This window comes from Lonchura striata, chromosome 8 (assembly GCF_050655825.1).
Source record: "Lonchura striata isolate lonStrDom1 chromosome 8, ASM5065582v1, whole genome shotgun sequence".
NCBI classification, from domain to species: domain Eukaryota; kingdom Metazoa; phylum Chordata; class Aves; order Passeriformes; family Estrildidae; genus Lonchura; species Lonchura striata.
Window position 1 is genome coordinate 25046967 of NC_140710.1, and position 16844 is coordinate 25063810.

Genomic DNA, 16844 nt, shown 5'->3' on the forward strand with positions numbered 1-16844 from the left:
TAGGGGCAAATCCTGATGTATCTGCACTCCTGGACCAGGGTGGTGATGAATGGTGAGATCTTTGCAGACACAGTGTCCAAATGATCCCATTCCTGCTGGAATATAGATAATATCACTAAAAATACACAATAATTCGTGCTGGTTTGCCCTGGGAAGATGTGTTTTGTTTTTTTTTTTGGTTTTTTTTTTGTTTGGTTTTTTTGTTTGTTTTTTGTTTTTTTTTTTTTTGCAAATGGGGCAGAGGAGATTCTGGTGGGATGAATATGTCTGTGGATGATGTAAACTCAACAGAAGGTTGTGCCAAAGCGTGTCCTTTCTGTCTGAAACCACCCATCCTTGCAGCTGGCTGTTGTCCTGCTCTGAAGTGCCCTTTCCTCTGCAGCCCACGGTGTGTGTGCTGATTTCATGGGGTGGAAATCCCCTGAGTGACCTGCAGGTGTGTTTGTTCTCTCCAGGTCAGACTAAGGGGTTTAGGATCCTCATCACCCTTCCCTTGCAGGTCCAGGTGATCCCACAGGAGTTTGGCCAACTCCGGAGAGCTCCATGGGAGCAGGTTGGGACACTTCACTGGAGTGAGGCTGCAACTGGACTGAGAGGATCCTCAGCAAGACAATTCCACTTTTTCAAGGTCCTTTGTGCTCCACAGGTGCTCATTTTTGAAATGTCTATCCAGAATCCTTTCAGATCCAGAGAAGCAAAAAAACCAAACCAACCCAAACCAAACCAAACCAAACCAACCAACCCAACCCAAACCAAACCAACCCAAACCAACCAACCCAACCCAAACCAAACCAAACAAGACCAGACCAGACCAGACCAGACCAACCAACCAAACAAAAACAACCACAAAAAACCCAAAAAACCAACCAAAACAAAACCAACTAAAAATAAAACAAACAAACCCCCCAAAAGAAACAAAAAAACCAACACCAAACCAACCAAAAAGAAACCAAACCTACCCCCCAAAAAAAACCCCCAACCTGTTACTTTTGAAACTCCAGCAGTCCATTTTGTACAGTGTCCTGAAGTACAGAATTTGTCCTATTTGCCATGTATTCCCTCCATCCTTGCTCTGGTGTGATCCTGTTGAGGCACCATTAGCAGAGCAAGGATGTAAGATGGTTTTCCTGATGGGATGTCAGAAGGATAAAGGGAATACATGAGGGAAGGGGTATTTTTGCCTAAACAGAAGTTGCATTTTCATCCCACCTTTCAAATAATTTCTGGAAACACATTTAAAACCTAAGGTAAAATAAAAAGGGGAAAATACTTTTACAAACCACCTTAACTCTGAATTTAGAGCCTTTTATATCTAGTAACATAAAGTACAAGTGAATGGCAAAGTAGCAGCAAATCCCTAGAGCAGGCCCAAATTCCATGTTTTATGAAAAAGATATGATGCAAACAAGCATCTGATTAATAATTAGTGGAGGTGATTTGTATTTGTACAAAAAAAAAAAAATCACCTTTACACAATTCTAGGGGAAGGAAAATAATTACATATTTCAGTTTTAGGGCTGCAACAATTTAAAGGCACCTCAGTGTAGATATGAAAATGTTGTCTGGGTTGGTTTGTCGTCCATAGCCTGAGCTTCACTTCCCTGTTTGGCCCTTCTTCATGTTCAAAAAGTTGGAAATTCCAGGAAACTGCAATAACCCCACTTGTAAGGAAAAGATACAAACATAGGTCAGGACCCAGTTTAGCCAAAAGATGGTGCTAATGTATTTATGGAGTTGGTTAGAGCCAAAACCAAGCAAGAGAAATACAAAATTCACCAAGCTCTGCTGCATTTTAAATAATAAATGAGCATTTTTATTTACAGTAAGCCATAGTGAATGTAAACAATTTAATTTTTACAGATAACATTCAGCTTCTTTAAATGGATTATTAGATATTAGCAGCTTGGTGGGATATTTCAGAGCTAAAAAGGATTAATGAAAATATACTTGGATGGCAACATTTAAATTTCACAATTATATTGCAATTCCTGAGACTGGCGTCTCTTCTCATTAAAAAAAATAAAAGTGATTGAAACTGCTCAGGAAGTGCCAGAAATATATAAGTAGGATAGAGACAAACTGTACTTTCTGCCTGAGCAGATTTGCACGTTTACTTTGATTTATATTAGTTTAGAATTGACTCACTTCATCCCTGAGATGCAACAGTGTTTTGGAACTCCTGCTAAGCTCCACATTTCCAAAAGACAAAATTCCCCCATAATGCTGGAGAGGATCACTGTTACTTGTTGGCAGAGAGCTTCAGCCTCTCAGTTTCACTGTGGATTTGAATTTTTCCTGTGTCCTACAAGAGTTTTGCTGTCAAATCCTAGAGGAGGAAGTGTTGGCACGAGGGGTTCTCTGTGCCACTTCTCCCTGTCCCCTCCCTGAGTTATTCCTGTCACACAGAAGGTCCTCCAGCCTCTCCCAATGCCACTCCATGTGCACATTTTACTTTTTGATTTTTAGATTTCACCACAGCATACTAAAATTTAAGCAAAATATAACCCTGAGTCAAAATAAAAAGAATATAATCCTATAATTCCTCCCCTCTCATACCTTGCACTGAGGTTCCAGATTTTTCTGCCTGTTCTTATTTATGATGACCAGGAGCTGGTGCAGACTGACAGCAAAAACAGGGAAATCATTTCTGGAAAACAGTTTCTCCATATGTTTTTATCAATTCTGGGGCCATTTTGTGGGGAATCCTTCCTGCCTGTGTGGGCGTTCCCCAGCAGATCATTCAGGAGTTGTGCCTTGCATTGTTGAGTTTCACCTTTGCTTTTCAAGGTAATGGTTTAAACTCTAGCAGGTGACTTCCCAACCAGGTTATTTTCCCATCACTTTGGTTGCTAAGTGGTGTCAGCATTTTCTCAGACATATTTTTTTATTTGAAAAGAGGGAAAACCCAACACTTCAAAGATTTCCTGGTTCCTTCTCCTCAGCAGGAACATAAACCCCAGAGCTGGTCACCAGCCACATGGAATAAGAAATGATGAGCCATTTTCCAAAAATTTGGCAGCACCAGTCTGTTTTTCTCTTGGTTATTGCTTCCACTCAGAGTTTTAAATAATTGTTGCATTTTTGACAGGGAAGAAGGGCAGACAAACAGTTTTGAATTGTCTGAGCCTTTAAGGATGAAAAGTGGTCACATAGACTGAGTTGTGGCAGTGACTCACAACTTTTTATGATTTCTGGCCTCAGAGCAGAAGTTCTATGCATTTAGCAAAAGGGCTAATTGCTAAATTTGAGCTAAATTCCTATATATCTATGTCATACACCTGTGTTTTCCTCCAGATCTGTGTTAGGCCATGCTGACCAGGTTCAGGAGGTGATAATTTTACACCCTGGCTTTCCCATTCCCCCCAGAGGTGTGGCCTCAATTGTTATTTCTGTTTTGTTTGCTTTGCAAACTTGTCAGTCTTTAATTGCAGCATCTGATGATAAATATAACCAAAAATGCTTCTACAGCTTCTTTTTTTTTTTTTTTTTTTTTTTTTTTTTTGAGTGCACAGAAAGTGCCTCAGCATCTCTACCCGTGTCAGTGTTATTAATGGAAGGAAGAATTTGTGTGGAACAAACTTTGGGTTTTACTCATTATGTCCCAAAGGAATTGTTATCACCAACGGGCAACAGAAAAGAAATTGAGCATCAGGAAATAAAATGTAAAGGGATATCTCAGGTTTTGTACATTGCAGAGACTAAAAATTCTCATGAACATATTTCTCCTGACTGTAAAGGGTAGAAACTTTTCCATCTGACTTCTCATAGACCAGATCAAATTCTTATAAATGAAAATGAACCTAAATTCTAAAACAGTTTGGAAATGGAAAAGATTGATTTTCTTTATGTATGTGGCAATTTCTTGGGATAAAGAAGCCATAAACTATAAATATGCAGTACTAGAAATGGTGTACATTGTTTCCTTGTGATGGCATTTTCAACAACTGCAAAACAAAAGCAGAATGATATATGGAATTTAAATCCAGGGGTTTTATTAGGCTTTTCAAATGAAATTATGGCTGACTAAAACTCTTTCAATTCCGCCTTGGGACATTCACCCACTTCATTTAAATATTCTTACTTTTGAAAAATGTATAAATGTCTGCACAAATTGATTTTTTTTAAATTCCTGTAGGGTGTTTGCAAGTTTCTGGTTGCTGCCTTTAGATTTCTTTAATCAGAAATGCAGGGATTTGCCCGAGTTGTGTTCTGCCTACATCATTTCTTTCTGATTTACAAGGGAGGAGTGAATTGTTTTTTCTTTCCCTGTGTGCTGCAGCTCCTGCTCCTCTGCAGCCTGACCTGGAACAGGAACATGAGCTGGGCCTGATTTGCACAAATGAGATGGAATAGCAGGAAATCCAGGTGGGAAATGAGCAATGTGTATGCACTGAGAACCATTTTCACAGGCTTACAGGCAGAACTGAGCCCTGTGTTTTGGGCTGGTTTGAGCTGATTTAGGAATTACAAATGGTGACAGTTTGTGCCCAGAGACTTTTGCTGGATTTCAGAGATGACTGTAACTGCAGAGCTGATTCAGGTCCAAAGCTGTGGACACACACAGAGCATTTTTGCATCCTTGACATTTTTATCATCTTTTAAAACCAGGTGCATTGTGTGCCCTGGGAGAGGAGGGGGTGAAATTATAACCAAAAGCTGTCAAAATGACATTCTGACTCTTCTATTGGACAGAGGTAAATCAGGACAGTGGTCAAGGCTGCCAGAGCTCCAGCAGTGTTTGGACAATGCTCTCAGGGATGCAGAGGGTGGGATGGTTGGGGTGTCTGGGCAGGGACAGGGATGGAGTGGGTGTTTCCTGTGGGTCCCTTCCAGCTCAGGATATTGTGTGATTCAGAATTTCCTGAGCATTAGCACCTTGTCTATAACCTCATCTTGCTCCCAGCTCACTGCTGTTGGGATCTGTGGTGGCTTCTGAGAGGCAGTGAGCTGCTCTGTGTCCCTTTGTGGACAAAACCCACAACTCCCAGATGGATGCAGCTGCACAAGAGCATTGTATGGGGATTTTTGACGGAATTTTGAATGAGTTAGAGACGGCACTTCTGAGTTGTTTTGAATGATGAGGTTTATTTTCTTATTTTCTGCATCGGCAGGAAGGGTGAGTTTGGCTCACATCTTTACAGCATGGTTCAGAAGGTCACAAAATTCCTAGTTCCAAGACTTTTAAAGGATTTATTGATTAATAAAACACTGCTAATAAGAGTATTTATGTTTTTGACTCAGTCCTTAAATATTTTGTCTTATGGACTCATGCTACAGTGTAAGCTTTCTTAGCCGATCATGTTATGACACACAAACATGCATTGCTGCATTCTAAACTCCTTGTTTACCTCTGTAACTTTTATTTTTTCTATATCCTAAACTCCAAAACTCTAAATCTTCTTCTTAATGTGTCTGTGCTTTAAACTATAAATCCACATTCTTGTTTCTTGCACCTAAGTTTGCCTTTCCTAAGGTCTCAGACCAAATCCTGTGTTTAATTCTAGGCTTTGGCTTACAGGCACAAAGGTCTGAGAGTTCCTTGCATTTCAGATTAAAACAGCAGTGTTCCCATCTCAGGCTGTTTTATGCTGCAGTTAATCCTTCACAGTGAAAGGAGATGCACTTCTCCTGATTCAGTCTAAGGACTAGAGAATAAGGGAGCACCAAATGTGCAACAGCTCCCTGAAAAGTCTGTGGATGAACCAAGTGTGGAGGTGAGATAGGGTTTAGGAACAACATGGCTAGCTGCAATCAGTTAAGGAAAATTAAAAAATTAACTTGCAGCTCCACCACTGAAGGTTGCCCAAGTTTAATGGTGCTCCAGGGCAGCTATGGAAGTGCTGCTTTTATTTCAGATTCTGGGTTTTGTGCTAAGTTGGATGCCAGCAATGGCTGAAGAGGAGATGTGAAATAGCACTGCCATCCAGATGAATGTTTCAAATTGCTCTTGCTGGTGGTGGCTGTTTGGCTTCTTGTGCTGAAGTGAACTGTGAGCGGTGATTTTAAAGGAGTTACAAGAGTTTAAATGTTCCTTTTGCTTAGCAAGCTGGAAAGCTTGTCCTGCCCACCCTATGAGCAGAACTTTCTGCAAAGTGAGTTCAGGAGCTCCCAGGCAGGACAAAGGCTTCTTCAAACTATTTGAGGAAGGTTTCTTTCCTTTCCTTGCTCCACCAGAGTGCTCCTTACTGGCCTCTCTTGTGCCTTTGCCTCCCCCCACCCTTGTCAGAGCTGTGACATGCCCAGCACTCCCTGCAGTGAGTCCAGCCTCCCTCCCGTGCTCCCTCCTGTCACCTGGGCCACCCACCCTGTCCCTGCTACTGTGGAGATGCCACAGCCAGCCCAGGGCAGCTCCTCCTGAGCCTTCCCAGGCTGTGTCCACCTGGCTGTCCCTCTGTCCTGCCCTGAAACCCCTCCAGTGTGCTGCTCCTGCTGCTCTGGCTCCTTTGGCCAGCTCTGCGGTGGCCGTGGCCGTGCTGGAGGGACAGCTGCTGTCTGTGACAGCCTGCAGTTGTTATGCTGAGCCCAGTCAAAACAAAATGAAACAGTAATTAAGATTTATGAAATAATTGTCTCACAAAAGCCTACTGAAAAGGAGAAGCGATAATGAAAAGGCTGAAAGAAAAGGAATTGCTCGTTGCTGGGACAACTGAGAATGTAGCAGCAGGTAAGGCTGTTGCTGATGGGTTGAAAATCTGAAATGTAAATGTTCCCTCTGCTTTCAGCAAGTGCCACGAATGAATTTTTCTGCATGCCTGACCTGCTTTGTAGTCGGCTGGCGTGGGATTGTGACTTGCATGTAGCTTCATTTGCTAATGCAAACCCCAGTGTTGGTAATGCCTGACTGAGTGATGCTCCACTGCCCTTCTCAGGCTCCTGTTGGAGTGAAACACTGACTAAGATGATCTGAGCTCCTCTGTTGCTACCTGAATCCGTGTGCAACTGGGCTACTTTCAATTATAGAATAGTGAAAGCTTTGAATTCCTGCTCCAGACGAGTTATTAACGTCGGTATCACACTGTGATAAAACCACATTTTTAATCTTGCAGTACTTAAGGTACATAAAGCATCACTGCTGCTTGAGATTTACTGGCTTCCCACTGCTCAGGTTCACTTTGTCAGCAGCAGAGGAAAGTCGGCTTTGAGCTCACAGGTAAAATGGAAAGAACTGGAAGAAGTTGTTGTTCAAAGCTCTTCTGTGGGTGAGGGGAAGATTACAGAGTTAGTACAAATTGTCTGCTTTGCTTAATTAAAAACAAAACAAAAGGCAAAAACAACACCCACCCCTCAAATCTCAACAATTTATGGGATCTATAGAAATATCACTAATGGCAGGAAATGATTAAGTCTTATCTCTTTACCAGTTGAGGCTATCTTTGGGTCCTGTCTTTGGTAGATGGAATTTTGGTCTTAATGGCAAATTTGTTCCCAGGAAATGTGGGAGGAGAAGTGGTGCTTAAATCCAAGACTGTTATAGTCTGGGTATTGGAGAGCTGAGCTGAGGTCAGGCACCCTCACCTGAGCAGCCTGGAAAACTTGAGTTTTGGATTATCCAGCTTCTGCTCAAGCTCTTAAAGCTCCTTCTGCTTTTCCCTTGCTCCAAAGACTTTCTGTCAATGTGTTTTGTTTTTTTTTTTTGCTGCAGAAAGCTTTGGCTGACCCTTCTGGGGGGTTTTGCAGAGCAGAACATGAGCTGGAGCTGCACAGGAAATTAAGTCATGGGCTGCTCTGCTGGCAAGGCTTTAGGTGCTGGTAAAGGCTCAGGGAATATGTGACTGCACCAAATTCCCACTTCTGCTTCCTGCAGTGTGGGCACAGAAGTTAATATTCCAGTGGATAGATAATTGGGTATTTCAGCACCAGCACCTTGCTATTTAGTAGTAGCATTTTATGAAATGATGCAATTTCATCACCTCTGTGTGCTTTTTTTTTTTTTGACAGCCAGTGTTAGAGCCAGACTTTGCTGCTGGAAATAGGCATTAAAACTGCTTTAATTACTCTGCTTTACCCCATGGAGGCTTCTGGGACTTTGGCAGCTTCTCTTCAGTGCAACCTAATTACTTTTACACAGGCAGCAATTTTCTCTTCACAAACCACCTGACCTTGTCAAGCAGGTTCATTGTTGACCACAATCTGCTCCCCAAACTTCCACCTCCTCAAAAAAAGGTGATTCTAAGCACAACTTTCTACACAGGAGTTAATTTGAGTTTTCCCTGGCTTGCACTAGAAGGATGTTTCCCACCAGGCAATGCAGGGAGAATTGGGCACTGGGACACTGGAGCCAGAACAAATTTATTCTCAAAACTGATTAAATTTCAGAGTCTTGGTGCAAGACATTATAACCTTGAAATATCTCAGCTATTTTCTGCAGGTTTTAGAATTTATATATTGCATTATGCAAATAGCCATCCATTTAATGGATGGACTTGTGGGCTGTGAATGTTTTTAGATCTAGTTTGCTGTAGTAAGCTGGTGTCACACAACTACAGATTTTCAGATTATTTTGTCTAAAGCAGATACATCTGGAAGAAACAGATCAGGATCTACAGAAAGTGCAGAAAAACATCAGAAACCAAAACTGAGAGAAGCTTTATGATGACCACAGCACGAGTCTAGTTTTTATCTTTGCAAAGAAATAATATATTCACAATATCACATTGTTTTTCCTTTGAGGGAGTTTCAAACATGCTCGAGGAAGGCTCCTACTGTCTGATAACTCTAATTATCAAACTCCATCCAAAATTAACCTGGGCTGCTCTTCTGCTCTGAGGCTTTTCAATATCCAGTTGGGAGAGCACTGTGGGTGCACAGGAGCAGTGTGTTGGGAGATGGGAGCAGGAGCTCTGTGGCTCCATCACATTCCTTGGAAAAATGTCATCTACCCTGTTCATGTGCATGTTTTGGGATACAAAGGGTAACCTGAGCAGCTTGTAAAGGATGGTTTAAGTCCAGTGGCTGAGGAAGAGGGAAATTGGGGTTTCTTCATTCCCTGTGTTGCAGGACTGGATGGAGAGGGAAAACTCTGGAAAGCTCAGCTTCAAAACAGAACTCAAGTTTCCTGAGTATGACATTTTAATCAATAGTTTTGCTGGGTGCCTCCTGTGAGCAGCTGCACACATCTATCTCCACCCTCTTGGGAGTCACATTCATTCCACACTTCCACAGTGCCTGGCTGTGTCATCATGGTGCTCCAAAAATTATGTACCCACAGGCACTTTAGTTTGCTTATTCCTGCATTCCAGGCAAGCTAATATTAATTATATCTGGGCTCTAGTTAAACACTGAGTGCTAAATTCATAATTCATAAGTGTCAGAGGCCCCTAAATTTGCTGCAGCTCCCCAGCATTAATTTGGGGAGCACCCTGATTAACATTTTGTCTGGCAGAAAGGAAGCAGCTTGTCAACTCTTTGCCTCATATGTGGGACAGGTAATGCTTTGCTCCATGCACAGGCTGCCAAGCTTAATTTAAATTTACAGGCATTAAATTAATATCTGCGTGGCTGCAACCATCAGACCAAAATATTATTTGAGAATTTTAACTTGGAAATAAAAGATGCATTTGAGTAGACATGTGTCTGTGTGTTTGGGCTTTCCAGGGGGGAAATCCTCAGTGGGTGAATCCAGAGCCCCATGGCAGCCCACTTTTGTAAAAAAGTGATAAATTTTATCCAGGCCTGTATGGGATTTCATGTTTTTTTACAACCCCCAGAGCATTATTTTGCTATGGCTACCCCACAAAACCCTGTTACCAATGCAGGATGTGCTTTAAACTCTGTGTTCTCTCTTATTTAATATTCTATTGTATTTTTCTCTGTTTTGGAAGAGGTTTGTTAGGCAAGGATTCAGAACATCTTGGTGCATGAGAGAAATATTTGAGTGTTTAGTTGTCCACTCTACCCCTTTACTGGATTTTATTCACTCTATTACTGAGTAGCAGGATAGAAGGAGCATTTGTGCATTTAATTTTTTTTAGATTCACTGCTATTATTCAATAAATTATATTCATTTGTAGTATTGATAAATTAAGCCAGCAAAATACACAGATTTGAGATTCCAGATTCGTGTTCTTCCAGGATCAGAGCAAGTTCCTGGATTTATAGTTGCTAAAGGATAAAGTGATGCCACGGGGTAGACAAGGCACGTGCTCTAATGCATTGTTTGGTCCAAATAATATCTTGGACATCAGTGCTCAGGATTTTTCTTTGCATCTGAGTGTTGCCAGTGGCATTAGCCAGAAATCGACCCTGCCCGAGGATGTGCTAATGGCTGGAAGGGGTGAATGAGAAGGGATGCTGAGCAGGGTGCACTGGGATCACAGAGAGAGCAGCCACAGGAATTCAGGCATTTCCCTCCTGTCCCGGGATAAACCCCAAGTGTCTCTAACTGCTGCAATTTCCTTGTAGCCTTTGCTTTCTTTTTAGTCCCACCGTGGGGATGGCTGGCTGTAGTTTCAATCTGCTCTTAGGAGGTTTTTAAGAAAACCAGAGTTTCTTGGGAAATCCCCCCATCTGGATTTCCTTTGAAATGAGAGCAGCAATGATAATAACCCCACAAAATTTTATTTCTTTTATGTTTCATTTATTGCTCCTTTGCCCAAGCCAAATTTTAATCAGTGCTCTGGGCAGAAGCACTGCTGGCAGTAAATCACAGAACATTTCCTCTGCTCTGGGGTGTTCCAGGGAGGCTGGGAACGTGAATGCCTTGGGCAACATCCCTGCCGGGGATCCAAAGGCTGATCTCCCTCCCTGTGTGAGGGTGGGACATCCTCTCCAGCCTTGCCAGACCCGAGTTTAACGAGGCACAGAAACTCTCCAAACCTCTCAGAGCCATGAGAAGGGCTCTTGGAAGTAGATGCTCTCCCAGCACCTGAAGGATGAAGGCTTTGGGGTGGAGATGGACACCTTGCCTTTAAAGGCTTGGGCTTTCTTGGCTCCCTGAATTGTCCCTGATTCCAAGCACAGAGCAGCTGCCCTGCCAGGACTGTGGCTCCCATGGCATCTGTTAAATTCCTTCTTTCACCTCTGGCTCCAGACAGAGCTGGTTTTGGGGGCTCATTTATCCTTTTGGGTGGGTGGTGTTAAATCATCCCATCCTGGAGGGAGATCCTGACTCGAGTTTTCTTCTCATATTGCTATTTCAGAGGAAATGAAAGTTCCTGGAGAGAGTTTTAAACCTGGCTAATGCATAGTGCCCAGCTCCTCAGTCTCCTTTTTAAAGACAGTGAAGGCTGCCATTTGTGTTAAAAACAAGAGGGATGTGGATCTCCAGGTTTCAGTAAATTATTCCTGTCACTTGGTCTCTGAATTCTGCATATGTGCTTCTCTGAAACTTATTAAACATATCTGAAAAATAGAAGGGAAAGCAGCACACCACAGGTCAGAGTAAATGATGTTGTTTATATTTTGTTGAGACTAGGAGAGGCAGTAAATTAGTCTGGGCTCCTCACATCAGGGAGACTTTGGATGACATTGAATATATGAGTGTCTCTCTGCAGGGGCACGGTGTGCTGCCCAATTTCCTAACTTTTATCTAATTTTGAATGAAAAGGAATGGAAGTGTGTGATGCCTATCAGCAAATTAGGACATGGATAGACAAATAACCTTGGTCTGGAGGAGAGCATGGCCTTGTGTTGGTGCTGGGGAAGAAATGGATTTTGTTCTGGTTTGTCACAATTCTCCTGTGACCTTTCATGAAGCACCACACGAGCCCAATCTTTTGTCTTCCCCTCTTTTATAGCAGCCCCAAACCACCCACTAAATGTGTTTTTTTGCCTGGTTTAGCTTTAACTGAGCTGTTTGTGGTCAGATTGGGTGTCATTGCCTTTCTTACTATTCCCACCTACTCATCCCATCTGTAGGGACAGCACAGGCAGGATCTTGCAAACACCTAGAAAAAATGGTTTCTTTTTTTTTTCTAAATGTGGACCATGGAAACCACACTTAGAAAAGACACAGAGAGAAGACATAAAAAAAAATCTGTGACTTGCCCAAAACCAACAGTTCTGGAGCCTGCAGGTGTTTTCAGAATCCTTTGTATAATGGGAGACTCTTCTTTTTGCATATTATTTTCCTGAAGCAAATTGAGGACTACTTCCTGCAGACAGAGCATTCCTCCTGCTAGTTCTCCTCCTGGCTTTGGGAACTGTGCACGACCAACCCGAGCTAGATCTTTTAATCCTCAGTCTGGGATTTTGGGAACTTTCCTGAGAAAATGAATTGTGACACAATTAGTCTCTGTAACCTTTTCTATTCCTTGGTAGCAAGACTTAAATTGTATTTTAAGTGAGAAAAAGAGGGGAATATACCCTTGTTTTGGAAAGAAAGGAAAGGATTGAGTGCTTTAATCCTTGGAAATTGCTTATAACAGAGGACAGCTCCTGGTTTATTTTGTGTGTAGGTGATACGTTTTTGTAAAGGTTTATTGCCTGTTTCAGACCCATCAAAGCACCTTTTGGAGGTGTCACTTCTGAGAAGGGAGCAGAGGGATGGAGCACAGCAAGGCCTCCTGCCTCCAGGCACTCCCTTACTCCAGCTCCCATCACTCATGTTAAATCCTGGCTCTCCAACATTTATCTTGCAAAATGTCCCATATTTTTCTGAAATTATTAGATTGACTAAAGAAATAGAGACCTATTTTATATGATGATACGTTGTGAAATTAAAGTTGACAGGCGATAGCCTTTGTCTGGAGAGGCACTTTAGAGAGAAAAGTAATCAATGAAGAAAGTTCTAGGGAAATGTTAGCATAGGAATGAGTGGTTTCAAATAGTCTGCTCATAAATTCCGGCTGGACTCCAGAAGTTTGCTCACAGATAGAGGAAATGAGGTTCTGGAATGACTTTCCAATAATAATGGGAAAAGCAATCAAGCGAGTTGTGAAGATGAAATAAGTTTTGTGCAGGTAACTGTGCTTTAAAATTATAATCTTATTCATTCCCTGGGAACTTCCTCATGGGCCTGTGGAAATTCCCCTGTCCAAGTGGAAATTCCCCATTGGGAGGGCTGGGGCTCTGTTGGCAGAATTGCATCCTCTAAAGACTCTTGTTCTCTGAAGTTTCATAAAAAACTTTTCCCAAGCTTTCCAGAATCTTTATGGATAAAAAGTGGGTTGGGGTGGTCCTGGCTGGCTGCTCTCTCACTCCTCAACACATCCAGTTGTTCATGTGCTGGTGGAGGAGATGGGATATAATTAAGTTGATTTTTCTGCCATTGTGCCTTGAAGTGTAGAAAAAATTCCTTTATTTTTGAGCATTTCTAAATTTCTTCACAGTTGGCATCTCTAAAGGCCTCTGAGAGATGTAAACAGCAACATTCCCATTTTCGACATGAAAATAAACCTTGCCAGCTTGGTTGGAACTAATTTTCTAATTAATGGCTCCCTGATTTTCTCTCTTCCTTAGAAGCTGTGGTATTCCTGTGGATAACAGCACTTTTGTTGTTGTTAGGCTGGACTGGGTTATTTTTCCCTAGTGAGTGTCTCTTTTGATTTAACTGTAGACACTTAGGGAGAACAATATGGTGGAGATAAATGAAGGTGCACGAAAAATATTAATTAAAAATATAGGTCCTTGTCTCACTGGCCACAGAAGAGCAAGATGCAACACTGTTTTCTTTTAGATCCTTTCCTCACAGCCTATTAACAACCTCATATCTTTTTTTCTTTTTAAACTTTATATTTCTTTCCCCAAAGTCAGCAATGTGTTTAAGGAGTGAAAACATTCTCCTTTCAAGGTCACCCCACTCTCAGATTGACTTGACTGTTGATTGCACTTGAGCTTGTAGCTTTAACTCACATTAACCCCATTTGTTTTTAATTAAGCAATGTCTTTAGAGCAAAGACAGTCCATCACTGCTGTCAACAGGTAAATTTTGCTCTTTAATACTGAGTCTTATATTTCATTTAACAGAGATGAAGCTTTGAGGGTGATTTACTCAGACTGTAGATTTTTAAGAAGGAGTGCAAAATGTCTCACAATCTGTCACAGTTCAATATAATCAAATAACTTTCAAAGTGAATTCTGATAGAAAAAACTCACTCAGCCATAGGCCCAGCTGCATATTTTCATGTATTTCTTTGGTATCCAGTATGTACCAGGTAGAATTTCTGTTTGTTAACACTGACCCTGTCCTGTAAAGATCCTTTCAGAACTGGTGGGCTCTCTCTTCCTCTCTTCCCTTTGCTAGTGGTATTCAGAAAATCTTGTTTTGGGGTTGGCTGATCAACACATGCTTAGATCTATGGGTTGCAGTGCTTAGAAAATGGAAAACAATAAAAAAAAACAAACCCAAAGACCCACAGATTTTTGGAGTAAGCCCTGGGTTTGTGTTTTTTATCAACTTAATTTTTTCCGTTTTCTGAAGTTCATCAAACATGGAGAAGGCTGTCTGGGACCAATTAGCAGCAGCACCCTGAATTAGCAGCACAGCAAATTTGGATGATCCTGGGCCAGGACCTGTTCATGATCAAAACAATTTTATCTTTTCCATTAAAGACGTGAAGTTTTCTGACTGATATGTTTTGGATGATAAGTATCATTGTATTGAAATTGTTTCCCTAATAGTGGCAGGAATATGGTATTTCTTTCCTATCCTACATTGGTTTGGGTGCTACCAACGCCATCCACTGAATCACAGAACCACAGGATGGTTTGGGATGGAAGGGGATCTTAAAGCCCATCCAATCCCACCCCTGCCATGGTCAGGAACACCTTCCACTGTCCCAGGTTGCTCCAAGCCCTCTCCAGCCTGGCCTTGGACACTTCCAGGGATCCAGGGGCAGCCACAGCTTCTCTGAGCACCTGTGCCAGGGCCTGAGCACCCTCACAGGGAACAATTCCTGCCCAATATCCCATCTGACTCTGCCCTCTGGCAGTGGGAAGCCATTCCTCATTATCCTGTCCCTCCAGCCCATTTTAAACTTTTTATTTGTATTGATTGTTTCTTGTCTGTGTTAATCACATAATGCTGATTCCTTGCATAGAGCACAATTTCTGTGCAAAGAAGCCAAGCAAGAAAACATAATCCTTTCTAAAATTTGCAACTAAAAGGGCAGTAAGGGTCTTGGAGAGTATTAAAACATTTCAGATGATATTTGGCAGCTGAAGGCATACAAATTCCTAAATCTTTCTGAATTAGTAGTGATTAGTAAATATTATACATGCATTTCTAGGGTTTTTGCCTTTTCTTTTAAGCCACTTCTGTGTTCTGACGATGCAAATGGAAATTGTGGCAGTTGTGACTGGAATGCTGATAAGTGAAGCAGGGTCTTTTAGGCAGTGGGATTCATTAGCTGGCTTTGGTTGAGCTGAATAATATCATTACTATTACATTTATATTTACACAATTAATATGCTTTGCTTTTGACGAGACAATAGAATTTCTGACATATTTATTTTTTTGCTTCTTCACTTGTTATTTCTTGGCAATGGAGTAAAATTTGCCTGTGGAGTAAATCCTTTCCATGAGGTTCTACTCAAAACATACATTTTTATTATTTTGTGTATTCTCTCCTCCTCCCCTCCTTGCTGGACTTTTTGATAATAGATTCTTGTTTTTTTCTATTGGTTCTTAGGAAAACTATTGAAAAGGAAGTCAACAATAGTAATCAAACTGAATTATAGCAAAGCTCTGGCTTTCAGCTCACAATTGCTACAGAAATTGGGCCCAATTCATTATAAACTATAGGCACATAAAAGTGAAATTCCCTTTCCTTTATTTGGCTGGTTACTTGATGTTTTCTTTCTTACAGGTTGTTTTCTGCAGGAAAATTTAACAGACAAGTACTGTCTGCCTACACAGGAGACCCCATTGTGCTTAACTTTGGGAGAAACAAGTAAGAAGTGTTTTATTCAGTTAAAATCCCAAGTGTTTTTTATTTTACTTTTTTCCCCCAATTAGCACTCTGCACCAACAGGTGTGTATTTTGCTGCCTCTCACAGCCACATTTGTAGTGCTGCTGTTGCTCTGTGCCTGCATTTGTGCTTGTTAAAGAAAAACTGCTGGAGGCTGCCTCCAACATTTCTATTGCATCCCTCTGTTTCTTCTGTGCACACCTCTGCTCATGGCTCATGGAGTCACAGGATCTCCAGATCTGGAAGGGACCCTCAAGCACCATTGAGTCCAACTCCTGGCTCAGGACACCCCAACAACCCCACTCTGTGCATCCCTGGGAGTGTTGTCCAAACCCTCCTGGAGCTCTGGCAGCCTTGGGGCTGTGCCCATTCCCTGGGGAGCCTGGGCAGTGCCAGCACCTCTGGGGAAGAGCCTTTCCCTGAGCTCCAGCCTGGCCCTGCCCTGGCATAGCTCCTGCCACTCCCTGGCTCCTGTCTCGGTCACAGGGAGAAGAGGACCTTGGTCACATGTAGGTCTTGCGTTCTCACCCCAGTAGGTTTTGTATCCAGCCCCCTTCCCTTCCCTTCCCTTCCCTTCCCTTCCCTTCCCTTCCCTTCCCTTCCCTTCCCTTCCCTTCCCTTCCCTTCCCTTCCCTTCCCTTCCCTTCCCTTCCCTTCCCTTCCCTTCCCTTCCCTTCCCTTCCCTTCCCTTCCCTTCCCTTCCCTTCTTGTTTTGGCTCTGCACAAATGTCACCCCATGGGTAGTGCCTGCCTCTATCAATAGTGTTTGTGGTGTCTCAAATGGCAGCTCCTGGGTGTGATCACATGAAAGAAGCAGCAATAAAATCACTGTTCAGTCAGGTGGACTGGGTTACCTGCTTCATGCTGGGATTTCTCCCAAGACATTTTTGCACCACTGAAGCCAGTTGCATTTTGCTGCCTTTCCAATCTGCTTTGTTGGATTTTTTTTTCTCCCCTCTCCTCTCTGTTCTGCTCCTTACCAAAGTCTCTGCTGA

General features: G+C 42.2%; 1 protein-coding gene across 3 annotated transcripts in view; it reads left to right on the forward strand.

The window, feature by feature from the left end:
* The first annotated feature begins 4914 nt into the window (after positions 1-4914).
* LOC144246744 (uncharacterized) overlaps positions 4915-16844 on the forward strand; it is a 32394-nt gene continuing 20464 nt past the window's right edge. For all 3 annotated transcript variants that reach the window (XR_013340413.2, XM_085586626.1, XM_085586625.1), the window contains exons 1-2: positions 4915-6664; positions 15747-15830. Coding sequence is in view for 2 of the 3 variants with exons in the window: in XM_085586626.1 (XP_085442752.1) it covers positions 6604-6664; positions 15747-15830 (145 nt within the window). In the remaining variant the exon portion in view is untranslated. The remainder of the gene's footprint in view (positions 6665-15746; positions 15831-16844) is intronic.